Source organism: Manacus candei, unplaced genomic scaffold, assembly GCF_025592945.1.
Source record: "Manacus candei isolate 608988 ecotype Guabito, Panama unplaced genomic scaffold, ASM2559294v1 h1tg000050l, whole genome shotgun sequence".
In the NCBI taxonomy this organism is placed as follows: domain Eukaryota; kingdom Metazoa; phylum Chordata; class Aves; order Passeriformes; family Pipridae; genus Manacus; species Manacus candei.
Window position 1 is genome coordinate 30,499,662 of NW_026138098.1, and position 27,848 is coordinate 30,527,509.

Here is a 27,848-nt window from a genome sequence, read left to right on the forward strand (position 1 = left end):
AAGCTGCTCTAACCTCTTCCAGGGCTCAGGGCCAGTCAAGCAGAGGATTATGCAGCCCTGCTTGGCTCCTCTGCCTGCCTTGACTCCACCTCATCCTATTCACAACACAAATATAAATTTCCACTAGCTTCCATTTTTCTCAATTCAGTAATAAATAAAAAAGGCATAAAGAAGGATAAAAAAAACCTCCTAACCCTGTCACAAACAACTTTACAAGTCTTACAAAAAATTATGTCAAGCAATATGTCAAGCAACAGGGACTCCTCACATCGTTAATTACTGCAGGACATACTGTACCTTCTGTTCAGACATTACTGCTCCCTCCTCCTCTTGGATGCTTGCTCTTGGCTTGCCATCCTCAGAAGTACTCCAGCCCATCTTCTTCACACTGACAGGCACAGATGTTTTGCTGCCTTCTGTTGTTGGCTTGCTAGTCTCTTCCAAAGATTTCTGATATCCTGTTGATGATAACGTTTGCTCATCAGTACCAGCTGAGATCTGGGGCTTTGTTTTCAGGGCTTCTTTGTCACTGTGTTTTCCCACATCATTTAAAGATTCCTGGATGTAGGATTTAGTTTTTGCCTCTGATGTGGATTCGGATAGACTTCCATTTGTTTCTGGTTTCCCTGCTTCTCCTTTGACGTATGAGGTAACAGAATCTCGACATTGGTCCGAACTACAGAAAAAGGAATAGACAGCTGTTCAGTGCTTAAATCACAGGCAGAAGGGCAAAGCATCAAGCCTCTTATTGAGCCTTCAGTCTTAACAAATACATTTCACACAGAGAAAAGTAAAATTTTAGATTCCACTTGCAAACATCAATCTATTTAATAACGTTGTCTTCTGCACTGTGGCATCCTTTCAGAAGAAATGAAAATATGGTGGACACTGGAAACACGGCCAAATGTTTTATGTTAATCTCCTTCCACTTGGTGGGGGAGTAGGAAAAAGAGAAAAAACCAATATACAAAACCTACCAGTTCCCTTACATAATCATGAGCTAAAGCCTCGAGGCACTAATTCTTAAACCAGCTCTCTAACCAAAGAGGTAATGAAAGTATCTGTTACCATGCAATTACCAGTAATGACCAAATAGGTCATTTCCCCCCAAAGTACAATATCTGTACTCCAGTTAAGTTATGCCTTTTAAAAAATATTGGTATCTGAAAACAAATCCTTAGACAGTGCAGATTCTCAATAATAGACCAAGGCAAGGAAGGTTAACTACGAGACAGAAAACTGACCAAAATTTTACCCCAGATTCACTATGGACAGGTTTAACCTGGACTTTTGATGTACAGTGTTCTTTTCCTTTGCATTTTTGCTCACTTTCTGTTAAACACTATGACTGTACATATGAAAATATGCCAGCTATTTGCTGGCAAAACTATTTTAAAGGATAGCAAAGTGAATTCATCTAGCTAGAAACTGATCTTCTGTTATCTTCTTAAGGAAGTCCTCCTGATTCCCAAAGTGATCTGTTTTACTAATTTAACGCAATATAAAATGCAGAATAACAAAACTTGCTTAACAACAGGAATCTCGTCAGTAGTAGTTCAAGTGCTTTACAGTCCTGAAAGACAATCAGTTTGCTGAAATCAGTGGCCAAATTCCCACTGGATTTGATAAGAGAGTATCTAATGCTCCCTGGAACCTTAAAACATCCTGAGTCAAAGATGCAAAGGATGTAAACTGCTGACAGACAAATGATCGCTGTGCAGATAATGATTCTGTATTGATTTACAGCTCCTGCAGACCTGGCTCCTTCAGTTCCTGCTCACAGGAGCCATGTTCAAAGCAAAGGCAGGCAGGGGCCCCTCACCCATTCAGCAGGGCTGAACATGGCAACACATACTGCCAATGTTGAAAGCTTAAGTAGGTCCAAGGGGAGGCTGGAAAAGCTCATACAAGAGAAATGCACTGAGGATAAATATATAGAAAGCACCCATCTCAGCAGGTCATTATGCTGAAGATAAATGGAGCTTGGGAGAGTGCAGGAGGAAAACAGGATATACAGCCACTCTCCTTCCCTGAGCATTCTCTGTAGTCACTGATGGGAGACAATGTACAGGACTAGATGGATTCGGTATCACCATTCTTACCTTCTTATGCCTGGTAACTCATCTCTTTTAAAACAGTCTAGTAAATGGGCATGACATAATATGCTTGAAGTAAGTGTTAATAAAACTGACAATTCAAAAATCAGCTTATGGAAAAAGTAACAACTATCTGAGGGAACGCAAAGGGATGCAATAGAAAGGGTGACTGCTAAAAAGGTACTCGAGAAATAAGAGTAATGTAGTATCCTGGTTTCAGATAATGTTCTTGATTTCAGCTACATCTACAGATCACTTAGATTAATTAAAAATAGAAATATACCAGATAAAGGACATGAAAAGTAATATTACCTGCTAAAGATAATACAAAATGTTTCTCAAATTCCTGTATCAAGAATGAAACCTGATAAATATTTTTAAAGACAAATACGTCTGAGGACCATTCACCTCAACTATTACTTTTTCCTTTAAATGTACATGTAAGTATACATGCATATTCTCATGGAATAGTAGAGCAGCAGGCTCTGCACTGCTCCTGGAGGAACAAGCGTGGGAAAGCTGGCTTACACACACACTCCAACACAAAGGTGCTCACCTATCATCCAAGCGATCTAGCAGGCTACCACCTATCCTGCGTCCCGACGTCGGTGGCTCAGAGACACTTGACGAGTCAGGCTGCCAACCTGTAATTGAAGACATTTCGTGTTCTGCTTGTTGAACACCTTTAAGAATTGACCACACTCTCTCTTCCGTCATCTCCTCAGACTCAGCTCCTTCTTCCAGATGAATGTCCTCAAACAGAGACTTAAACTTTTCTGCCGTCATCTCCTCATCAGTACCAGACTTTTCTCTCTCAGGCTGTTCAGTCCTTACTCCTCTTTTACTAGTCTCTTCACTCTGCCTTTGTTTAGCATCTTTTGATATCCCGCCATAACTACCAAGATACCGTGGAAAATCCTTAAGGTCCACTTCCTCCAACTGGCTCTCGCCTATGGAAATATCTTTAGGTATTCCTTCTCTAGGCACTGAGAAATCGACTTTGCTGTCATCCAGTGAAGTGTCTTCTTCAGTCACCACTGGCGGTGCTGCTGCTGTACCATCTACTTGTCCCTGGGAGGTCACTAACACGTCACTCAGTCTACTGGGAGTTCTAAGGGGTGACTCTAGGCTAGAGGTGTCGCTAAAGAAATCATCCTGATGGAAAGGGGTGGGCGGCACGAAGCGCAACCCAGTGGGAGTTTCCAGTTCCACTTGAATGGAGGGATAACCTAAGGAAGACAGCACATTTGGACTGACTGGGATGAAGCATGGAGCAACAAATAAGCAAATGCCAAATGATTCATGGGTTACGTAAAGTATGAAACACATGAGGAGGTGCAGGTGTATAAGAACCAGTGCAGTTCTGATAGATTTCGTTGCTTTGTCCCAAAGAGATGGAACAAAGAATGAGTACTGCCAGTGAATAGCACAGTGAAGCCAGTACTTTTGACTATTTTGTTAATAGTCTTTAAAGATTTCAGCAATTGTTTTTGCAGCCATTTTAACATTTTCAAGCTATAGCAGATTGTCTTATGAGCATGCAATAAATCAAATGTGGACAAGGGTGGTTGTCCCTTTATACACAAAACAATTTCTTGCAGCCATATTGTGCAAATCTTTATTTCCCAATTTTGGTGGTTTTTTTAAATTTTGAAGTTTAATAAACAGATTTTAAAGACAGCAGTAAATTATAACATAGGACAGCCACATTTTCGTCAGTAGGTATTATTTCCACAGGTCCACATTTTTAATATGCTTTTACATAAAAATACACAATACCAGAAATACAATGTTACTAATATATACCTCCAATTTAACCACAGAGTGCAAGAATGGAATAGTTAAAAAATGAAGAACAGAAATGGATCCTAATGAGGATACTAAAAATAGTAGATCTAACTACACAGCAGGATAAAAAACTAAAATAAGGAAGTTAACAAAGGGATAAGAGAACAAAAACACAACAAGGGAGAGCTATATGAATATTTCAGGTACAGTAAAGTTATACGGGTGAGAGGACTGTGGTGAGTAAGGAGATCTTGGTGATCTTGAAGATTGAGGTGATCTTGGTGACATTGGTACAATCAGATACACTGATCAAATAAAGAGAAAAGAAAAATTGATGAAAACATGAAAAAAACATACAAAAGGATTAAACTGAAATATACACACAAAAATGACAACAAAACCTTAAGTTCTTATCCTGGCAAAGGAGGTTGGGTAACCTACAAAAGGAAAAAATACATGCTGTGGGGTTAACTTGACATTGTGCTGCCTGCAAAGGGAGGTGCATTAATAGGGTGCATTTGGGGTTTTGTTTCCTGAATCAGCTGAGAGAAAGGCAAAGGTGGTCTGGTCTTGGTGAGGAAAGGAAGCTTGAGGAAGGTTCAGAGAAGAGGAGAGACAGAAAGCAACTGCAGAGAAGCGATTTTGTTCCTAAAAACATTGATGCTACTATTAAAAGGCGCAAGCAACATTTCAAGAGCAACTTTCTTAAAATGTCAACAGAAAATTATTTCTGTAGTGCAATGATTCAATGACCAGCAATGCTGCTCAGTAATGGAGGCACACTGAGCTCATATGCTCTAAAGGAAAAAAAATCTTACTAAAATACAGAGAAAGCCCAATACATACTTGAACAAATTACAAAAAGTAAAGGAAATGTTACTTACAAAAGAAAATCTTATTTAAGGAGCTATTTATAATACATGTGAGAAAAATCAAAGTAACGATCCAATGCCTGATATCTAACATTTAAAATAAGAAAAACCCCAACACTTAGCATCTTCAACATACTGATAAATAATAAGCATTCTTAGGGAAATTTTGTTTTACAAGCAGAACTTCATTTATCCTTTTAATCTGACTCAAAATTAATCTGCGTAGTTCTAAGCTGGTACAGTTTCCTTGCAAAATTATACAATTTTAGGCATTAGCAGATGGAAAATTATATTCTTTCATGCACTAATAAAACACTTTCTTATTTTTCTACTGCCATTGCAGAAATGGTCCAAGTGAAATTCATAAAACAACTGATGGTCACATGTCTTGAAGAGGCTTGATAGTACATTAATTTATCCTATGCAATTACTAAGCATATTTTTTCCCTTGTTCTTTATTCTTTTCATTTTTCCTTGGAGAATTCTCACTGCTATTTATCTAGACAGGAAGCCAAAGAATACACATATTTCCAGGTAACTTGTCAAGCATGCAATACCAAGTACATTGAAAATATACATGGGCAAGCCTCAAAGGACAACTGTTGCAGGAGAAAAACTTGGTCTTGTCAACTGACACTGAGGCTGATGGGAACAAGTTTACTCAGCCACACACTTGTGGGACCCCACACTTACTCTTCTGAGATATTAATGGGCCACCTAATGTCTCCATAAACAACTTGGATGCAGGACTTGAAGGTGTACTAAGTAAATCTGCCAATGACACTTAATTGGGAAGAGCTGCTGACTCCCTCGAAGGCAGGGAAGCCCTGCAGAGAGACCTCAACAAATTAAGAGGGCTGAGCAATCACCAACCATGTGAAGTTCAACAAAGGAAATGCCGGATTCTGCACTTGGGATGGGGCGACCCTGGATGTACAGACAGACTGGGGAATGAGATGGTGGAAAGCAGTGCCAGGAAAGGGCCCTGGGGGTCCTGGTTGATGGCAAGCTGAATATGAGTCAGCAGTGCCCTGGCAGCCAGAAGGGCCAACCCTGTCCTGGGGGGCATCAGGCAAAGCCTTGTCAGCCGGTCAAGGGAGGGGACTGTCCTGCTCTGCTCTGCGCTGGGGCGGCCTCACCTGGAATACTGGGGCTGTTTTGGGCACTGCCATACAAAAGACATTAAGCTACTAGAGATCATCCAAAGGAAGGCCACGAGGATGGTGAAGAGCCTAGAGGGGAAGCTAAGCCAGGAGTGACTCAGGTCCCTCGGTTTGTTCAGCCTGGAGGAGACTGAGGGGAGACCTCGTTGCAGTTTACAACTTTCTGATGACAAGAAGAGGAGGGGCAGACACTGATCTCTTCTCTCTAGTGACCAGTGACACAACCCAAGAAAATACCATGAAGCTGTGACAGGGGAGGTTTAGGCTGAATATTAGAAAAAGGTTTTTCACCCAGAGTGTGGCCAGGCACTGCAAGAGGGAAGTGGTCACAGCACCAAACCTGCCAGAGTTCAAGAAACATTTGGATGATACTCTCAGGCACATGATGGGATTCTTAGGGCTGCCTTGTGCAGGGCCAAAAGCTGGACTCAGTGATCCTCGTGGGTCCCTTCCAGCTCAGGATACTCTATGACTCTATGATACCATACCATAAGCATGCTTTAGGAGAGGAAAACCCCTTTACACACTTGAAACAACTGTTTCTGTAGAACTTACAATTTTTCTTTAAAGTTACGGTTATACAACATTACTGTATTATTGGACATGTCACTGAACTAAATATGACTATGGAATTCAATTACCATCAATGGGATCATGAAAAACGTTATTTTCGTCTGCAAAACTTCTGGTGCCTGAAATATTTCCATAATCAAATATTGGTCCTTCCAACAGGGTCACAATATCTATTCGATTAATTTTTGTCAATACAGAAGTTAAGGCATCAGCTGAAAAAAAAATAAAACATGTTAGAAAAAAGTTCAGCATTGCAGAACTGTGTAATCATTTTTCTCAGTTACATTCAGATTGCATTACTTACAAATTGCTGGTATGTCCCAAAGTCTTTGGTTCTAGCAAAGCCCATCATTTGTCTAAGCAGTCATTCAGCTGCCTACTTATTCAAGATATACATCTATTAAGAGTCTACAGTGTGTCCAAGTATAATTATATTACAACACAAAAGACACAAAGAATAAGGTCAGAGAGTTCTTAAGGAATGTATTTACTTACTACCGAAACAAAATATCCTTTTACTGGAGCATAAAGGGAGTGTAAAAATCCTTTTACCATTCTGAGGAACAACAGAATGGCAGTCATGTAGGTAATAATGCGTGTAAGGCTACTCATGCAGTACATCATGAAAAATCATTTACAATAATCTTTTCGTGAGAACACAGTAATACTGGAAATTACCTTTACAGTGAAAGAGATCAAAGTAGACTCAATTTGTTCGTAGGAGTATGTGGATCAGAAATGATAATGAACACCACTGACAAAAATCAAACCCTCTCTTTCAGTTTGAGGAATTCAAGTGAACTGAACAGATAAACCCAAAAGTATCAGCACAGACTCAGTGTCTCCACCACTCCTTACAGGAGGAGGTTGAAGTCTTTTCCTATGACCTACAATACTGTGAGACTACCTAACTTTCCCAGGCAGTCTATTTCCATGTTTCACATTCTTTGCTATTGGAAATATTTTCTTTACTGGAATTTAAGTTCATCACTTGTCCCATCAATTATGGATGTGGAGAACAAATTATTTCTTTCTGTGTACATAGTGAAAAAATATTACATATTTCTGACTTCCGGTAAAAATATAACAAAAAGCTTTTTTTCATGGGTGGTTTGTGAAGGACATTCACAATGTTTTCTTCAAGCTGGTAACAGATGAAAGGGCTATAACTTATAAACAACAAAGTTAACTACTTGAACTTACTTGTAGCATTCTTCCCATCTCTGGTAACCCATTTTTTTAATAACATGAAGCTTTGAGCAATAAGAGAATTTGGGTTTTCTACTCGGATTTGATTTATTTCATCCACAGAAAAATTCAGTTCTCTTGCCAGTTCTATAAAGACAAAAAAAAGCAAGCAAGAAAAGGAAACAAACACAAAACCACCAAACAATGCACAAATCCCTCAGTCATCCTGTCAGGCTTATAAATACTGTCTTTTCTTGATCACACAGATATTAACAAAACTACCTGATGCAAACTTTACGGATAACAATGAACATGGCGCTATATACACGCACTTTAATTTTCTAAGACAGACATAAGTTTGAATTTGAATCATCCATGTGAGCTATTTACACTCCGTAAGCCACTTGAACACGGTGGAAAAAACCCTCCTTGGCGGCTGTCTCATCACTGCTAATTTATGAACTCTGGGGTTTTTTGGTGACTGTTACTCCTCTAGGAGCTTGCTGTGCAGCTCAGCACTGGTGAGAGCTGCCTGCTGCAGCTTTAAGCCCATGAAGGGCCAGCTCTGCCCGACAACACACAGAGGTACACACAGTCAGGATGAAAGCATCAACTTGCTGGGGCACTGCAAGGGTCCCTGCAACCAGGGCTTTGGGGAAACTGCTGCCCAGTTTCAGCAGCTACTCCAGAGGCAGCCCTGAGCCTGAGCAGGAAGAGCCTCTCAGTTCCTCGGGGGAACGTCTTGAGAGAAAAGACATCTAGCTATTTTCCCTGTGAGCCCCTCTTTGCTTTATTGTGAGACCAAGGAATGATTTCCCATGAGGTATCTTTGCCCAGCAACGCATTGCACATTTTGGGAAGCTGGCCTCACTGTGAATACGGGAGAGCCTGACGCAGTCTTGCTGCATCCTTGGTAAAAGACAACCTGAAAATGCAATAGCAAAGACTAATTTTAATATTAAAGTAGAAAAGCTTACCTGTCCAGCTAAGTCCTAGGTGATCAGCTACAATTGCCATCCTTATATCTGTCCGTTCACATGGACTCTGTGGACCTGTGATTTACAATTTCTCAATTAAAAAGGTTTTGCACAGAAAACCACAATACCGGATAATAGTTTATTATAAATAATAGCTTTAGTTTAACTAAGTTGACGGTGCTTATATTGTTTACTAGAATGGTTGTGTGACCTAATAACCTACAAAACAAAATTTTTTCACAGCTTTTAGATTTTCACCTGTGTAAAGCCAAATGTACAACTACATGATGTCGTGTAATGAAACCAAACATGCTGACAAATCTAGCTGTTAGACTGTAGACAAGTTGTTCAATTAATGGTGAAAACCACCAAGGCCAGATTATCATCTATTTTCTCTACTTTGACAACAAATTTGCTGTCATGAAAGACATCTTTCAATTTCTGAGTTACATCAATTTTTGAGTTACATGAATGTCTTTGGCATGCTTCACTAGCTTTCTACAGTACAGAATTTGTTTGAAGGAAGAAAAAAGAGAATAAGACAGCACATACAGATGACAATGACAGAATGAAAACTACAGTTAAGTCACTCCACAGGCAATCACAACAGTTCATGCACTAAGATCAACAAGTTGAAAGTTTTACAAACTAGGCTTGATCTCCACGAGGTGAGCCATGAGAGCTCCAGAAACCTGACTGCCTTCATTCTCACCAGTCCTCTTACTCCTCCTCCTCTCACTGTCGGCCTTTTCAATCTTTGATTTTATAGATGCTGCCTCTGTTCTCATGTCTCTAGCAGACTTCGGTGTAATGGAAGGCTGGTAAACTTGAGTAGCTTCTGATAAGGATGTGTTCCTTGATGTACTGTCTTCTTCATCATCAGAGACCTCTGACTGCATCTTTTTCTCTTCATCAGATAGACGATCCACAAGCTTTAATGTCTCACCACTAATTCCCTTAAAATATTCAATAGAATGTTTACATACCTCCCTAAGCTGATTTTTCTTTACTTTAACTGTTGTCACGGTGACGGAGGTAGATCTTACCTTTACTGGTAATTTAGAAGGAAGTTGTTTTGTTTTTTCTTTCTCTACCTGCTCTTGTTTTGGCAGGGCCGGAGTTCTTTTAGCTAGATTACTCCTATGTGTATTTTTTACAGGAATCCTAGACCTTGCTTCTAGACAGGGAGAAGAATTATTTTGTTTTGCTTTGTCAGGCTTACTAGCCCCTCTCACTTTACTCCCTGTATTGCTTTGGAGATTATTTTGTGAAAAGGCTTGTTTTACTGAGCTGGCCTTTACGGGAAGCTTTGATTTTCCTCTAGCCCCTACCAACTCTGTTGACTTTTGCTGCTCTCCATGTGGTTTTTGCTTATCTCTTACTCTGTGTCCTTGTGTTGTCCCTGTACCTTTTCCTGAAGTGCTTTTTGCTTGATTAGCTTTCTGGAGGGAACATTTTGGTTCCAAATGTTCTTTTAGCACTACATTACACGTAATATCATCTGTAGGGACAGCAGATGAATCCAAATTGTTGTTGTTATTAAAATTATCTTTGGGAAAATCAGTGTTTTCTGATTGCCTACAGCTTGTTTGGCTAGAAGCTGAACTCGCAATCACTGCTACAGTTTCATTTTCTAATCCCTGACCACTTGGCATCACAGCTTCTATCTTATCTGCCACTTCGCCAGGGCCATCTTTCTTCAGAGTCATGGTGGAAGCAGAAATTCCCATTTTAATTGGTGTGCGCAATTTGGGATCAACTTTGGAAGCGTTTACTGCTGCCGATGATTTCTCCAGTGAGTTACTACCAAGTGTTTGTTCCATGCAATCTCCACTGGCCTGGATGCCGGGCTTATGTTCAACTGCTGTTGTTTCTACCGGTCTCTCTACGTTTGTCTCTACAGTGCTGTCCCCTGCCTGTGGCTGTGTGATGGCAGTGACTGTACTTTTATCCCCTTCCCCCTTGTCCCCTGACTTCCCTTCAGAAGTATGCTCACCAATCTGAAAAAATTGGAGTCTTTCTTCAACAAAATCCCTCTTGCTCATGTCAATTGCACCACTGCGAGTCATCTCAAACATCTTCCCCTCATGAAATGGGAAGGGGTTGGGCTCGCTAGTTGGCGTACTCTCATCTGTTGGAGTTCTGGCTGGAGTTGTGTCAGGTGTTGTTGCTTGAGATCTGTCTTCCACTGCCAGACCAAATGGCTTAGCCTCATCATCCCTTGATTTAGTCTCAAACACTTCATCGTCACCTCGGTTATTGGACCACGGATCAAAATCTAGACTCTTAGTGGCCACAGTTTTGAAAGGTGTTGCAAATTCTTCATCTACTTTGTAACTGAAATATGAATCAGGAAATACAGTCCTGTCAGGGTGTCTGCCTTCCAAAGAGAAAAACTGTGCCCCTGACTTCTTATCGCTCTTATCTCCGGCTTTTTCAGAAGCTGGACCCTTTGAAGGTGTCTTGTCTTCTTCAGGGCCTACCTTGCCTTCCTCCTCAATGACTTCAAGCTTACTCTGGCTAAAGGAGCGATCAGTCTGCTTTAGAATGCCTTCTGTAGTCCATACGTCCTTTTTGGTTTCAACTGCCGGACCTGCAAGTTTAGAATCACTCTCAGTTAAACCATCATCTTCATCTTGCAAATCATAACCGTCAAGAGAGTCAATCTCTGTCGCATCGGTATCATGGGAGAATTCTGCAGTGGTTGCTATGGAACACTCTGTGACAGACTGGTCATTGTTACTCCCATTTTGCACTACATCATTCTGGGGTGAATCAATGTCAAACTCATTAGGTTTCCCAGAAGTGGGATGTCCTAACTCTTTCTGTTTCTCAATCTTTTCAGGGGCTCTGGGTTTTGAGGTTTCTTTCTGGTCATCTTCCAGTTCCTTCAGTTTGAACGTATACTTTTTAAGCGGAACAGGTTGATAGAGAGATTCGTCATCACTGGAGTCACTGACATCTGCTCCCGGTGGCACAGGAGACGGCGGCTGTACTCTTATGACAGGTTCAGCCAGTTGGCATTTGTCATGTTCATCTTGCAAGTTCACTTCGGTCATCTCCATTTCACTCTCAGTGGAACAATGGGACTTCTTTTCTGGCTCGCCTTGGTCTGCATCCAGTGGTGGAGGAGGAGGGAATTCAATATAGGCAACTCTGTTACCTTTGGGTCTTTTGTTAGAGTCCTTATTTATAAGATTAGGCAATGCTTTGTCAATCTGTGGCTCCTCAACCTCTGCCTGTTTCACAGATGTTGACTTAGCCTCTGCTTCCTCCTCTGACTCCTCAGACACCTCAGGTATAGGGCTGGGTTTGCCTGGGATATAAGCTATTAGTGAGTCAGGTGTTTTAGATGTAAACTCGTAACTCACTTCCTCTGAACTCGGTGTTTCTGGTGTTAAAGGGCTTTTACCAGAGCTGTCTATAAAGGACACTTGTTCTAGCGTGTCATCTTCTGGACTACCTTGTGGAGAAGGAGGTTGTTTTTGCTGTCTAGCTGTGTAAAATGTCCCCCTTGTCTCCTGTACTGTCTTACTCTCCTGACTGACAATTTTTTTAATATTTCCTTGTTGCACCTCTTTCTCATATTGCTTTCCTACTTGAACAAAACTGACATAAACAGGTAAGGTCTTAATTTCTTTTACTCCCTCAGTGCTCACTAGCGGTGCAACTTTATCCAAGTAATCACTGTCACCGGGCTCAACTATGTCACTTGAAGGAAACTCCTTTCCTGGGCTACATTCTAAAGAATCTGGTGATTTGCTAGGGGATAGTTCTGTTTCCTCAGCAGGAGGACTTAGGCCTATTGAGCTCTGCTGCTTAGTAACTTTTCTGATTTCTGAATGCTTTATTTTTTCATCTTCCACATAATCAATCTGTCTTTCAACCTTCTCCTTAATCACAGCTGATTGGGATACTTTAGCTGAAAGTTCATAGACACCATCAAGCATGGCTCTCTTCTCCTCAACAATTCTGACTGGAATATGGGACACAGCAATTTCTTCTTTCCTTTTGGATATTTTATCAGCCACTTCACCATTACGTTCCCCCTCCCTGACAACAAATTCTCTGTATAAAACCCTTTTTGAGGGAGATTTTACAGTCAGTTCCTTTACTTCTTCTGAATGAATTCCGTTTGTGGCCAGTTTGTGCTCTGTCACAGTGATAAATTCACTTTCTTTGTCAGTTTTAGATTCAGCGTGATCAACGTGGTTTTCTTTTACTGTATCTGGAACCAGCACATGCGAAAGTTTTTCTTTCTGTGTCTTATGGTTAGGAGTTCCAGGACTTTCCCACGTCCTATAGATTTTTTTGTCCCAGTGTCCCTTCGTTGATGAGTCTGAGCCATACGCCAGCTCTTTTGCCTGCGGTTCTGGAAGGCATTCTGGCACACCTTTCCTCGTCTCAGTTCTTTGTTTTTGTGTGTCTGAAGCACGAGAGTCTTCAGTAGCTTTCCCTTTACCTGGAACAAGGTCTTCCTGTATTTTCACCTCTTTCTGCAAAGCAGTCCTCCCATCAACGACCTCTACTTGCTTTGCATGTTTCTCTCTGGAATAAGACTGATACACTGGTAACTTACTTTCTTGCAATTTCTTTACTGGAATTTTGGACTGACCATCCAGCTTTTTTTCTTCTTGAGTTATATCCTTACTCCTTGGACTTATACCTTGTTCAAATTTAAGCCTAATGGAACTGAGCTTTGATTGCTTCAGCTGAAATCCAGCCTCAGGTACTCCAGTCTGCTGAGCACTTCCTTTGTGTTCCATAGTTCGTTTAGAGTCCTCTGTGTGTTGCACAAATATCCTTTTTTCAGGACTGCTGGGCAAACTGGATGCTTTTCTTTCATCCACCTTGGGGAAGCATTTCCCATTGTGTGCATACTGCTTCACCTTACTCCATTCATCCCTGGACGATGGCAGTTCAGAGAGCGGAACTTTCTCGGGGCTGCTGCTGGCAGAGCTCTGGCTAGAATGTATTTCCTTGCCATTTTTTTTATGCTGCTTTTTCTCTGGAGACTGTAGCTCATCATTCAACTTCTCTGTTTTATCCCGAAAAAACTGTGATACTTCAGTGAGTTTTTCTTCTGCCTCTTTAACAGTCCTGTCCACCCTGTCTTCATATATCAACTTTTCTCTACCTCTGTCTAATCTGTCCTCAGTAAAGCGCATCCACATCGCATGTTTTGGACTACTAACATCTCCAGTGTAGTGTAACACTGTCACTTTATCATAATGATCATCTTTAGACATTTTACCTACACCATTTTCAGACACATCCTTATAGATTTTGGAGAGAATCTCTTTTTTGGGGGCAGTAGCTACTTTTTCTCTGCATCGTTTATCAGTCCCCTGTAACTCTGCACTAAGGGGTAGAGCATGGTCAGTAACTGACTCCTCAGTATCAGAATGAGACACATCTAGCTTTTCTGAAAGAAGCATTTTCTCAGCAAACCTGTAAGACTCCCCTCTTAGTTCTGACAACTCATCATCATGGTATTCTATTGAGTGCTGACTCAAAAGCTTCAGTGTTTTGTAAGAGTCATCAGACATGAGTTGAGCAGAACTAGGGCGACTGTCTTCTTCCTGGGACACGGGAGTGTTAACTCTAGAGGATTCCAGATAAGAAGGAAGTGACTCTTCGGCCGTGAGCTCCTCTTCTTCTTGCTGACCTTGTTCATCTGAACAAGGGAAAGCATCATGTTTTTCCAACTCTTTTAAGTTAATATCTCCCCGAGGTAAGTCTTTCTGATATACATACATTTCTTTCTCTGGATGCTTTTTTGTTTCTCTAATAATGACTTCAGTAGGTTCAGCCTGATTACCTTGTTCAATATGGACCTCTATTATTCGCTCCAGTTTGGGTTTCATTTTGCTGTCCTTCTCTGCATGTTGTGGTGAAGTTTCAGCAGACTTGCTAACATCGGACGTTACTGATGATTTATGTTCAAACAGACCTGCCAGTTCTTTGGAAGGGTCACGTCCAGACTGAAAGGCTTTCATTATGTCATGAACAGACATCGTTTCCTCAATTCTTTCAGATGTACTTTCTGTGCAAGGAGGTTTATGATAGACCATCCTGGTTGTCGTAGTGATATGAGTTTCTTCTTTTACTCGGACACCTTTACTAAGGACACACTTATGGTCATCTTCTTCACTGCCGCTGGCTTTCATTTGAAAAGCTTTAACCTTCTCTTTAATAGACCCAGAAGGTTTTTGCTCCAGCTCCATAAACGTAGGGGTAGGTTTTGAGGCCGGCAGCTCCTCTGCCTTATGCTCTGCAATTTCTTCAGAGGATGGTTCGTAGCTGCGGATAACATGAACTACTTCAGTTCTTGTTTCTGTAATGACGGGAGGGATGGGTACATCATGGAAAAGTGGTTTTGGCCCTGTGCTTTCAGCACTTTGTGGGGCAGAAGGTGTCTTTTCACTCCTTGTTTCAAAGCCACTGTCAGACAAGGGACTTTTATCTTGATCGTGTTGAGAAAAGTCATCTGGAGACTCTAAAATAGTGTCTGTTCCAAAAAAGGAGTCTGCAATCTTGCACAACTCCTTTTCCGATGTTGAAGGCCTCATGGAGGCTGGAGGCATTTTAAGTTTATGTTCCTGCAAAGCGATAGCTGGTTTTAAAATGCGCTTTTGTCGCTCTTCACCTTCTTTTTTCCCCTCTTCAAACTTGTACTTTATGTTTGTTAATGAACTGCTACCGATATCATTTGCTAAGTAATCAATAACTTTTGACAAGCTATAATCCTTTTCCGACATGGTTTTAGTTTTAATTTGGACCTTCTCTGGAACATATACAGGAGGGCTTGTCAAAGCTTGCTGTCTCGCTTCATCAATCTCCTCTGTACTGAACTCTACCCAGTCATCCTCAGACAGGTGTCCTTGATCACTTTTGGATACTTTAGCCGACCCTTTACTTTCTAAACACACATCTTTTTTCAGAATCTCACTAACTTTTACTAAGTCCTCTTTTACTTTCTCAACAATTTTAAAGGGCTCTTCATCATCAATTCTACCCTCTTTTGGTATGTCAGGTTGGAACGGTTTCTCCTCTGCGACATCTGTCTGCAATATTGCAGTCATTCTTATCAGATCCTCTTTCATTTCAGCAACATCTTTCAGTATCTCCTGACTGGAGGATAAAGAAGAAGGTGTGGACAATTTGAGAGCAGAGGGTGCTAAAAACAAGGATGATTTTATTGGAGATGAAGTTCGATTAAAGGTAGGCTGTGTGCGTGCCTCTGTAGTCAATGTTTTAATAGGTGACAGTAACGCAGCAGCTGATTTTGTAAGTGAAGAGGACTCTGGGAGCTTCTTTAATGCTGGTTCAGACAAAACATTGACTACAGAATATACTGGCACTGTTATTGTTGATGAAGTTACTGATGAGGTAGTTGCAGATATTGACCCAAGGGCTGTGTACAAAGCACCTGCAGGAGCAGTTCTCATTGACTGGAAAGCTGATGGTGCTGAAGATACAAATGACCTGAGTGGAGAAAATGACATTGTTGTAGCTGTTGAAAACACTCTCTCAGCTGTGTCAGCAACTGCGTTAGCAGCACAACTTGCAGAATGTGCAGCTGCAGCAATCTTGTCTTGAAAAACAGCTGCAGCTTTGGATCCATTTATTAAGTTGGCAGAAGATGGGTATTTCAGAGGTGACACAGACCCATTAAGCAATGGGACGTCTGTGTGCCCAGCTACATGTTTTGCTGGCGACGAGAGAGACGAGGCCATCATGACTTTAGTGGATGAAACAGCATCAACTGCTGACTTAGCAGGTGACACCACTGACTTTAGAGGGGACGATAAAAGTGAAGATGCTGATGTGATGACCGATTTAAGTGGCAAACTCGAAGAGTACATGTTAATGTTGGATTTGGGGGATGCTGGAGGCGTCATGGTTATGGATGATCTCTCCAAGAGAGATCCTGCTGTAGTCACTGGAGATGTCCGAGAGGGGAATGTGGTAGTGGATGCCAGCCCTTTTAGACTAGCAGCTTCTGTGACTGCGGGAGCTCTGACGAAAGAGCCTGAAGTGACCTGGATATTGTATGGAGGTTGCGATACCACAGTTTTTATTGGCGAAGAGATTGTCCGAAATGATCTAATCGGAGATGCTACATCACTAACGGATTTAACTGAAGATGTGGTAGAAGCTCCTAACGTGGATTTGATTGGAGAAGTAGAAGAAACAGACCATATTGATTTTAATGGGGAAGCTGTAGGAGTGTTAGAGGAAGAGCTTGATAAGGATGTAAAGCCTGATTTGGTTTGCCCAGGCACTGTAATTGGAGCTGTTGTCCATGACTGATATGGCCGTGTTGAAAAGAATGGCTTGTATGAGTAAGTAGCAGGCAGGGATCTTGTCGCTCCTGCACTCCGTTCAACTGTTTCTTAAATTGTTAAATTAAAATCAAACATAAAAATCAACAAAAATGATTAAAAAACAGAGAGACCAGAGAAGAAAATTGGTCAGTAAACGTTGTAATATTACAAAAAGCAAGTACAATTGTTTGCATGAGTCGGGATGAAGGGGGCAAAAGAAGATTTTAAAAAGGAAAGAAAAAAATTAGGAACGAGCCATATGCTGATAACTGGCCCAAACCAAAAAGCAACATGAAATGAAAGACAGAAAGCACATAGCAACTAAATCTGCAAACAATGAATAACAGAAAACACAACAAAGGAATCCATAAGGTAAAAATAAAGCCACATCAAAATTTCTTCTCTTACTTCCTATTGACTTTCTGATGTGCTACTTCTGAAATATTCATATCAGCTCTATTTTGCCTGTTTAGGTATGTCTCTGCTTTGTGCAACTCTTAGAATTATCCTTTTAAGAATTTCTATTGTTGCTCTATTCAGATTTGAACCTATACAAAAATATAAACTTGTGCAAAGTGACATTATATAGCTAAAATCTTTTTTTAAACCACTCAGAACTATTTCATGCAGAACCCAAAATTCCTTTAAGTGACAGGCAATTGATGTGCAAACTGTGAAGCAACTGGAATAAATTCAAATCTATATCTTCCATGCACAATTCGGATATGCTTCACACTCACAAAGCCAATAAGAGCAAGAGCTTTTCTGAGTCAATACTAAAAAAAAAAAAAAGAAAAGAAAAGAGAAAGGAACATATGCATTTGTTTCTCATGCGATATTCCTTTTGTTTGGTAAAAACTAAAGTAAAACTTCACATGAAATGATTTTAAGAAGCATGTCATACATGAAATATGGAAAATATGATATATGATAAACGTGAGCAGGCAAAGCAACTGAATCAGTTTTTATTCATGCACAAATGTCATATCAAAACGAGCACACAGATTAATACATTTTGTATGGTGTATTAAGCACGAATATGTAAACCTTACAAAACCATTTCACAAGAGGTCATTAAAAGAAGAGTACACTTTTTCTACAAGATATAGTGTCGTGGTACCTTTTGAGGAGATTTCTTGTATCAGCTCAAAGTCAGACCTGTTTAACTTTACAGTTCTCAAAAGGTAATGTCAGAAAAGCAGTCAAATAAAAATATATTATGAAATAAATTCCTGGCAAGGACAAACCTGTTAAATGTTATCATCCCCCAGAACTCTCAGTTTATTCATAGGCATTTTGAACAGAATCATCATCAACCACATTTTGCATCACAGGAGGCACTCATGCCAGACAGTATTTCTGGGAATCCCATTACACATACATATCCTCTGATCCAGCAATAACATTCAGAGTTGACACTGAAAGCAACTTTGAGGACCTTTATTTTTTTTCTTGAAAGCTGGAATTAGAAATGGAACTAAAATACTGAAAGAATTTGTTCAACATACCTTTCTCTGAAGTTATACTAATAATTTGTCAAACCTGCTTGATCTGTCTTATAGACAGACAGGAACTTACAGCGAAAGAAACTCAACAAGGCTAATACTAAATCGTTAAAGCACACACACTCTTATAAAATAGTGAATATTCAGTGCACCACAGGTCCATATCCTGCAAAGAGAAATGTGCTGGTGCTACAGAAGCCAATCAAAGCCAGAAGGTACTGTGGATGGCTGGTGATATTGCAGTATTAGAACGTTAAGGTTGAAGAGAGCTTGAGTACTAGACCTGACTGGCACAGCCTAAGTCAAGAAACATTCACTTTTCCTTGCTAAGTTAGTTTTAAGTACAAATATACTTCTTTCCACTCCCTCCCCCAAAAAACCACCATAGTCTACTTCATTAAATGAGCTAGACTTTATTACGAAGATTAATTAGCATTAGCTGCCAACATTCACCATAGGTTCATATAGTCTTGAGTCCAAGAAACAGACCTTAAAATGATTCTGAAAAGAACTAACAATTTGTTCAGCAGTTAGTGTTAGTAAATATCTTTACAGAGACCCCACGGTCTCTGGGATAAGTCAGTCTATTTCGACTGACTAGTGAGTCAAGCAAACCAACAGGCTGCCCTCCCAACTCCTCCTTCTCCTGTTAAATCACAGATTCAGATGTGTTTAAGATGCTTTTTCTGTGCTCCTTATTGCAGCTGAGGAGAAGAACCAGTACAAAGAAAAAATGAGTAATTTACCTGTGTGTGCAGCTATGAACTGGACAGGGCAATTTTACTATTCTGAAGTAGCAAAGAAATTCCCCCAACCATGCAAGACTTTAGAGTGGGATAATATTCTAAAGAGTGGGTTTATATAACAGCCCTTTTTTGGCTACTAGACACGTTTGGCCTTAACAATTTCCATCACTCTGCATCCAAGATTTTATTAAGACAGCAGATGTCAGTTACTACCTTCTGTGCATTAGGCCACACTTCCTTGCTTGCAGTTGGTAGTGGAAAGCACTGAGTCTACCCATACACGTGGCCACTGCTCAGACTTGCTCCTCCTCAGCCCCAAGCAAACACTCAGGACCCAGCAGGTTTAGCCTATTGCAGTGCTCCCGTTCTTTTGGGACCTTTGTGCCCTTTGCCTGAGCAGAGATACAGACACGGAATCAAGGGGAATGTGCTTCACACTGGCAGGGGTGCAGAGCTAAAAACTCTGTCTGCATGCACATGCATACACACACACATACACACACACACGCTTGTGTGAGCAAAAAGAACAATCCCTGCTGCTACCAAAACTGCTGGAGCTGTGCCATCGAATGCCCTGTAAATATCTAGAAGTTCATCACTCATATGCAGTCACTGGAGCAAGCTCCCTGTGGTGTAAAGCAGGCACAGCAGCTGTCCTCCCCCTGTGCTGGGCAGTCTGTGCTCTCTGGAAGAGCTGCACCTCCATGCTCATCTCCTTCCCTCACACCAGCAGGTGCAGGTGGAGTTGTGAACTACACACTACATGTGCACAGGAGGTGGTGCTCAGCTGAGGGTCAAACCATCAGTTTGTGCTCTTTCCTGGTAAACACAATCATATCTCATAACCTCTTTAGGTACCTCACAGCTTTAAGCAGTAACCACTGCCAAAAGGGACAGAATAGGTAAAGAACGTGCAAGAATTCCTACTGTGTCAATCCATCTTTTTTTTGAGTACAGTTCAAGTGGACTTCGGTTTATTCTCACCAACTTTTTGTAAATGAGACTTAATGGACCTTTGGTGAATAAATAAGACTTTTTTTTTCCTCAATGAGGGCTAAAAAATTTATTGGGAGCAATATACACAGTCATCAACCTCCTTTCAAGCAACTTAATTTTCCTTGTCTCTCAGTTCCCATCAAGCCTGTGACAATACCTTAACAGTCCATCAAGATGTCTCAGCAGATCTGATAGCTTCTTCAGATGCTATATGCTTGAAGTCTTCTTCCAGGCCTGAGAAGGGTAATATATTCTGGAGCACATCTGATCCAAAGAAGCCACAGATCTTATAGGATAAATAAACAGCAGCCATCCACTGGGAACTCCCAAGACCCGATGAAGTTTGTCTATGGATTTTTGGAATTATATCAAAGGGTCTGTTGCAGGGTAGCAACTGAGAAGTCACAAGTGAAAAAAAAAAGGCAAGAAAAAGCCTGGAAATGGGGAACAACAGCAGTCAACCTCAGACAGGAGAGGTGAGGGAAGAAAAGCTAAGCCAAATACATTATTGTATTTAACCAGGAAGGAAAGGAATGCCACAGGTCTGGTGAAGGGGAACATAAAGTTTAAGAGGAAGCAATGTGTGGTGCCAGGGAATAAAAAGCATCTGCAGGGAACAGAGGAAAAAGGGAAGAGGAGGAGAAAGAAGAGGGAAAATATAAAATATGAGAGAGTCTATTTTGGCTAAGCATCTAAACATTTAAGTGCTTATCTGAATGGCTTTCTCCAGCCTTGCTGAGCTTCTGTGTAACATTCCCTTCTATAGCACCTCTCTTCAATGTTTCAAAAGGAAGAGGAACAGACTCTTTTTGAAAGCAATCTGCAATCCTCCCACTCTGGAGCTACATAGCATTTTTAAACACTATTGTATTTTTACTTAACTAACACACATATTTTGCCAGTCAGGATTCTTCAAGCTCTCACAACACAGGAGTTCACAGACCATCCAAGAGTTTTGGTTTAGACAGTTTTTTTTTTCCTTTTCTTTTTCTCTGGTTTTTTTTTTTCCCCCAGAGCGACACCAAATACAACGTTTATAGAAAAAATGTCTCTTCTCATGAAAAATCACATATATATATGGTTTAGTACATTGGTAAGAGCAACTCACTCATTCCAGGCTCAGTCAGATAGCTGTAGCGCTTACGTAAAGCAAGGGAGACAAAGTTCTGGCGCCGGTCAGCTTTCTCCGTCTGCAACAAAACACAGCCCTGCTCAGTGCCTTCAGCATCCTACCCCCTGTTTGAACAGAACAATCCTCAAACCTCAGCAGGATGGGCCGCCACAACCCCGCAGGGGAGAATGGATGCTTCCATTCAGCTTCAGGATGGCACACTGAAGCCAAATTTGGGCAAGCTGGCAGGGAAGGGACAGAGACGGCCTCTATTCCCGTGTGCCATGTGATGAGTGCCAGGCACGGCGGAGCAGGGAGCATGGTTGCTAGAGGTGGCAGAGACCTGCTGTGAATGACTACCCTTCTGGAGCAAGCAGGGAAGGGACTGGAACCCTAAGAGTGAGCCCAGGGGTTCATTCCTGCTCACATCATCTCCGCTAATGAGGCAGAAGAGCTTAGATAGCAGATGCAGCTCATGATGCTGCCTTCAAGTGTATCAGTGCTATATTATCCCATTATCACTTAATAAACTGCTTCACACTACTAGAAATGGTGTGATATTATTCATTCTCTGTAAAATAAACCACCTTTGGCTAGAAACAGGAGATCAACAGAAAAGACTGCAGGTACAGACATAAAACATTCATCAGAGTACAACTTAGATCGATTGCATATTTCGCCCCAGATTAATTTGTCCCAAAAGCACATACACCACAATGTACACTGGCTTTAAAGTGAATACATTAAGGACAAAAAAAGGCATGGGAGGGGATTTTTTAATATGCACAAAATGTAAAGATGTGGATTAGAAAGCAGACTACTATTAACTGATAAATTGCATCATAAGTTGCTGCATTCAGTGGCATGGTTGCTAGTGTGATGTCTTAAGTATTAACGGTCCTCCAGAGATCAACTCACTTGAATATGTGGCTAAAAATATGGGTTTTTTAGAAAGGAAACTATTATTATAGCTATATAGTAGCTCACTGGGAACAAATTCTGTGGAGTCAAAGTGATGTGGTTGCTATAATTATTTTTTAACAGGTAAAGAATGTTTTTGTTTGGTTGGGTTTTTTTTGTTTGTTGGTAATTTTTTTTAATTATTCTGATCAGCAGGTGACAACTGCTATTTAATTGCCACCCGGAAGAGGAAAAAAAAATTGTTGCTAGGTAAATGGGAAACATCTATGTAGTTTCTTTTATAAGATGATCTCAGCTACTACTACCTCTAATGAGTAAGACCCATTCAACTTCCTGACAATCTAATATTGCAGTTTCCATCAAACAATGGAGTTTTAAGCTGCAAATGTCTGAGGTTTATTTGAAAATAGATTTGAACACAATATTTAGAAATTTTTCATGGCTGCTTTGCTTTTTTGAAAGAATCCGGTTTAGTTACGGAGGTAAAATATTACAAGGCCACTATCATGGCCTCAGCAACACATTTTTCCTTCTCAGAAATACAAGTCAAAGCATGGTCAGTGTTACTCCAAGAGGTAAAATCTTATCCACTAAACTCTTCTTGATTTTGACAAAAATGGACTTGGTCTGATATTTAAAATTATATAATTTTTCATGAGTTAAATTTTAGACAGCTATTATTCAATGTTTCATTTAATTTCATAATATATAATCATGTTTTTCCACATTTGTGCATTTATACTGTTTTGCAACAGAATATCAGATGTCGAGGATACAGTTATTCTGTAGGTATCATTTCAATGCCATAGGTTAAAAATAGTTTTTTGGGGGTTTTTTTCTGTAACATATTATTTTTCTTCACTAAATCTGAAGGAAATAAAAACAGAAGACAGTGTTTATATTACCTCATCATCTTGATCTGACTCTGTTTCCTTTTGGTCCCAAGATGCATTGCAGAGACAAGGAATATTATAATGGACAGCAGGGAAAAGAATATCAGGATATGAAAAGGACCAAATTGGGAGCACAAAATGCAAGCTGATTTATAAGGCAAAGCAAATCCAAAATGTCAACAGAAAAGAAAAAAAAATCTTACATCCAATGCAAATAAACACGTGACATTACTGAAAGCATAAATCTATGACTTGCAGGCTGAAGTATGAGCTGTAAACAGAATTGTAAAAATTATAGGAACTTGACACCACAGTAACAAGAGACTTTAAAAGCGTTCTACATACAAGAAACCAATAAAACAGAAATTTTAAAAGCCTTTATCATATTCCAAAGCATTCTCATTACTGACAACTCACAGGGTTTCTTTATCACTAGCAGGAAAAGAAAAAAAAATAGACAAAAACTAAAAGGAACAGAAATAAATCCAACCCAATCAATAAGGAAAATATTTACTTTTCCCAACAAATACCTTTTTGTGTGCTGGCAGAGTGATATTCAAGTTGCAAACAGCTGTTTGTGGCAGTCCTTTTGTAGTCTTTGGTTCTTTCAAAAACGATAATCGACCACAGGGTTCCTGGCTGGTGTCTCTTACCTAGAAAAGAAATTTGAATACAGTATAGTAATATGTAGTAATTCAGATTCCTAGAGGAGGTTTCTGGAGAGTTTCTCTGAGCTTCTCTCCACAAGAAGCTATCTAGTGTGTAAGGACCAATGATACTGAGCTGGAGCTCAGCCTGAGGTGCTGAAGGAGAAAAGGTGTCACCATGAAAGGGTTGCATCACCCTAAAGCTCTCTGATGAGCAATCCATGCAAGACAGGTTGTTGACTGTGTCCAACTAGACAGTTTCATACTGGCATATTACTGACAGACATTTTCTGCTCACCATTTTTTTCTGCCACTTGTGCTTACCAAAATGCTTAAAAACTTCTTCAGCATGGTAGCTATGACAAGGCTAAGGAAAAGTGAGTGTCCATTCATGGCAATTTAGACATGAACAGTCTGTGCACACTTTTTGAAGGCTGTTCTGTATTACAGTATGTTATTGAATGCAACTCCTTTGCTTAGTCCCTAGGAAATTGTGATCTACTGGCAATAAATATGCTGGAGGTCTAATTTGAGATATGGCTTTAGTAAAAGGCTGTGAATCCATATCATGGGTATTCTGTTCCCAGATCTGCCAGCAGCTCTTTTGTGGCTTCAAGCAAAGCACCCTCTCCATGTTATTCATATATTAAACAATTACACTTACGTTCTTGGGGCAAGTTAGTCCTACAGGGCTAAAAAAAGGGAGGGAGAGGCAGGAGGAAAGAACTCAGCAGGATCGTTTTGCTTTGTTTTGCTTTTACCTTGATAGAGAATGGCAGTCTATTTTCTTTGAAAGCATAAAAATTAAAAACAAGCTGCTGTCCTCCTTTAGTCAAAGGGGCCAGATTTCCATAGCAATCAACGTAAATAGGTTTTCCTTCCAGAACCTATCAAAGCAAGAAATAGAAGTCAATGAAACCTCTTTTCATAGTAGATCCATGCACATAAGTGTATCACGATTTCCCCCAACACAGTTCCTGAGTTTAACACAAGTCCCCACTCAGATTAAATTCAACAACAAATCAGAAAACCACTGTGCATTATGGCGAGGTATTTTGAGTGCAGTTTGGGAAAACATGAGCTACACGGCTGGCTTTTCTGGAGTAAAAATGTGTAGATTTCTTCAAGAAACAATGAGTTGGTAACTACATATCCACCACAAACCAGCCCTACTCATGACTGTGTGTCTGCGGGGCCTTTGAGAAGGAATTCCAGGTCAGCTGTCTGCAAAGCCCAACCAGGGTTACTTGACAGCAGCGAGTACAAAACCCACTGCAGACTGCACTGGGGAGACATTAGGAGACAGGTCTTCATGTTCCTCCTTCCATCTTGACCTTTTTTGTCCTCCTTTCCAGAAGTTTTTTGACACACCCTTGGTGTGAATCTTTATTTAACTTAACCTGGCTTATAGTGGCTTTTGCAGGACCTGCTGCTACTCGGAAAACACACTGTCCACCGACAAAGAGGAAGCCAGCTGCAAGAAACGTACCTCAATGTCTTTGCTTCTTGCAACTTCTTCGAAGTTCTCTTGTTGCTCCAAAGTTTTGTCTACTTTGTCATCAGTCATGCAGAAGCAACGCAAATTGGATTCCACAGGGTCATTCATTTTGGCAAATATCACAAACTTTGCCATATAAGGAACGCATATTAATTCTCTATAAAGTTGTGTTGCCAGCCCAACAGTCTCTAGTACTTGGTGGCAGTCTGCGAGCCAAAATCTGAGTGGGAAAAAGTGAACCATTAAATCAACTTGCCATATTACTCAAACATTGCTTAAGCCTTTAAAGAGAAACCATGTTCTGTATCCTTGGTCATTCTGCATGTGTATTGTCCTTCCAGACTTCGTAAAGCTGCAATTTTCCTTCTACTTGCAGTGTAGTTTTAACCATTTAAAAATGAGAATACATGGCAATGAAATGTTGGCATACTTATTTGGTCCTTTTCACACTGGTATCAAATAAACCTGTCTATTTTAAGGCTCATTTGAAGCCAAAGCAGGGAAATTGTATTTCTTTGACCACACGCTGTGTATATTGAAATGTGCTGCTGCTGCACTGTACATTTGATTTGCTTAAACAAACTCCTTTATAACACATACATACAGCAAAATCACATCTCCCATTTAGGTTGAACCAAATATGCCCATGGTGAAGTTTCCTAGAGACAGGTGTTATATTAATATTTTCTCATCTTATGATTAAAAGTTGGAAGACAAATGTGACATGTTATAATTATTTTAGTTTATATTTTGTATCAGTCTTTTCCACAATATTTCAGCCCTGATCTATTTGGTTCTTCCAGCAAATTTCTCTCTTTTTATAAAGGTTTTTATAGTTGCAAATATTATTTACTGAATTATAAACTCTCTACATGCTATACTATGCATTTTCTCCTCTAGGATGCATGATTTCTACAGATATTGTTGAATGCCTCCAATCAGCAAGTAAGTACACTAAGTTCATCAAAATTAATTTCAAGCCATCATTTTTTGCAAATGATATTTTTGGAAAGCAACTTAACATAATTTTCAGCTAAAGAGCCCAGAACCAGAAATTGAATGTCTTTACATTTTTAAACAAATACATTTTTATGAATCCTCCTAAATTGTTTTTTTATGGAAAGAGCACTTGAAGCTTTCCCTTTCTCTTGCCATTTGCAGAAAAAACACAAAGCCCTGTGTGGCATGGCAGCCTTCAGAGAAACAGCATGTGTGACTGCCAGGAGACATCACCACAGCAGAAAAGGCCAGGATAAAGCTTCATGTGCAGCCCTGGACGTGTGGGATGCTGATATGTAGTGACAAAGCGGCATCTGGTCCATTACCGCTTCATCAGTCTTGCAAAAGACTTAGAGAAAGCCAAAACACAACCCTACAACTATGCACGTTGTTAATCAAGGGAAGCTACTCCCCAGGTGCACTTGGCAAGCTCTGCTCCCATACCTGGCTGAAACATTGGTTGTGAAGGAGACACAGTCATTTGAAAACGTCAGCGGAGTGGTGCCCGTGATGTCCTCCCACTGCGCAGGTGAAGTGCCTCCTGTGCAAATATAAACCACAGAGATTTCCTTTCAAACACTAAGCACATACAGACCATGTAAGAACATCTCTATCTTCATACATAAAAAGAGAACCTACACATTAATGTTTACCAACAGCTGGAGCTACATGTTCTATATGACACCACATATTACACACCAAAACCGATGCTGATGTAAGCAAAGAGCAAACCTACAAGTCAACAGCAAACCCCCCTTGATATCAGCTAGCACAGAATTATTTCTGCAAACTAGTTTTAGTGACAACCACGTTCAATAGCAAGGAACGAAATTCTTCATACTGGCTAAATATAAAATTAGCATTTAATATCTGTTGGGAGAGTTCTTTTACAATGGTATGAAACCAGATACAAAGCTCAGGGAATCAGTGGGAGCCTTTGAAATGCCTTCAGTTGGCTTTGCTCGGGAGAGTTGATCTGAACTCCACTGGACCAGAACACCAATGTACCTTTAGTGGAAAGCACAAGTTGTGACAGTGAGTGCAGAGATGTTGCTGTCACAGAAACCTTTGCAAAGAGCAGGATTTTCTCTAACCTGTAATGCTACATAGAAGTCGAAGGCTGGGCGTTGTGTCTCCTTTGTACCCGTTGGTTACACCTTCTCCCGATGGAGGTGGCACAGGAATTGTCATGGTTATTGGCTTATGAAATTTTCTTCTTCTTGGTTCCACAGTGACAATGGGACTGAAAGTTGCTTTGTTTCCAAGGATTTTTTTGACAATCTCTTCTGGAACCGGTTGAGCCTGTCAACATGAGGAATGTATTTAAACTAGAGCTACAAATTGGTTATAAGTATGCAGAAATATTTTCTAAAAGATAATTCTACTTTCCTTGTATTTTCTGTAGAATTTTATTTCCTTTTTTTTTTTCCCCAGAAAGCCTTCTCCAAACTCTCAAGGGTGATTATTAGTATAATTCATGCCTAGTATTTTTTTCAACAACTTACTTTTTATTTCCTAATCGCTAACTTGTACAGTCAAACTATA

General features: G+C 40.3%; 1 protein-coding gene across 2 annotated transcripts in view; it reads right to left on the reverse strand.

Annotated features, from left to right (window-relative positions):
* The window catches only part of ANK3 (ankyrin 3), a 205,971-nt gene that overhangs the window by 18,483 nt on the left and 159,640 nt on the right, over nt 1–27,848 (reverse strand). Inside the window, exons 31-43 of one of the 2 annotated variants that reach the window (XM_051800208.1) lie at nt 27,398–27,605; nt 26,748–26,844; nt 25,296–25,524; nt 24,568–24,693; nt 23,690–23,812; nt 23,172–23,198; nt 21,343–21,424; nt 9,370–17,055; nt 8,658–8,732; nt 7,696–7,827; nt 6,561–6,704; nt 2,653–3,325; nt 298–676 (exon numbers count right to left, since the gene is read on the reverse strand). In XM_051800208.1, coding sequence (XP_051656168.1) covers nt 298–676; nt 2,653–3,325; nt 6,561–6,704; nt 7,696–7,827; nt 8,658–8,732; nt 9,370–17,055; nt 21,343–21,424; nt 23,172–23,198; nt 23,690–23,812; nt 24,568–24,693; nt 25,296–25,524; nt 26,748–26,844; nt 27,398–27,605 — 9,981 coding nt within the window. The remainder of the gene's footprint in view (nt 1–297; nt 677–2,652; nt 3,326–6,560; nt 6,705–7,695; nt 7,828–8,657; nt 8,733–9,369; nt 17,056–21,342; nt 21,425–23,171; nt 23,199–23,689; nt 23,813–24,567; nt 24,694–25,295; nt 25,525–26,747; nt 26,845–27,397; nt 27,606–27,848) is intronic. The other variant, XM_051800209.1, reaches the window with a different exon arrangement.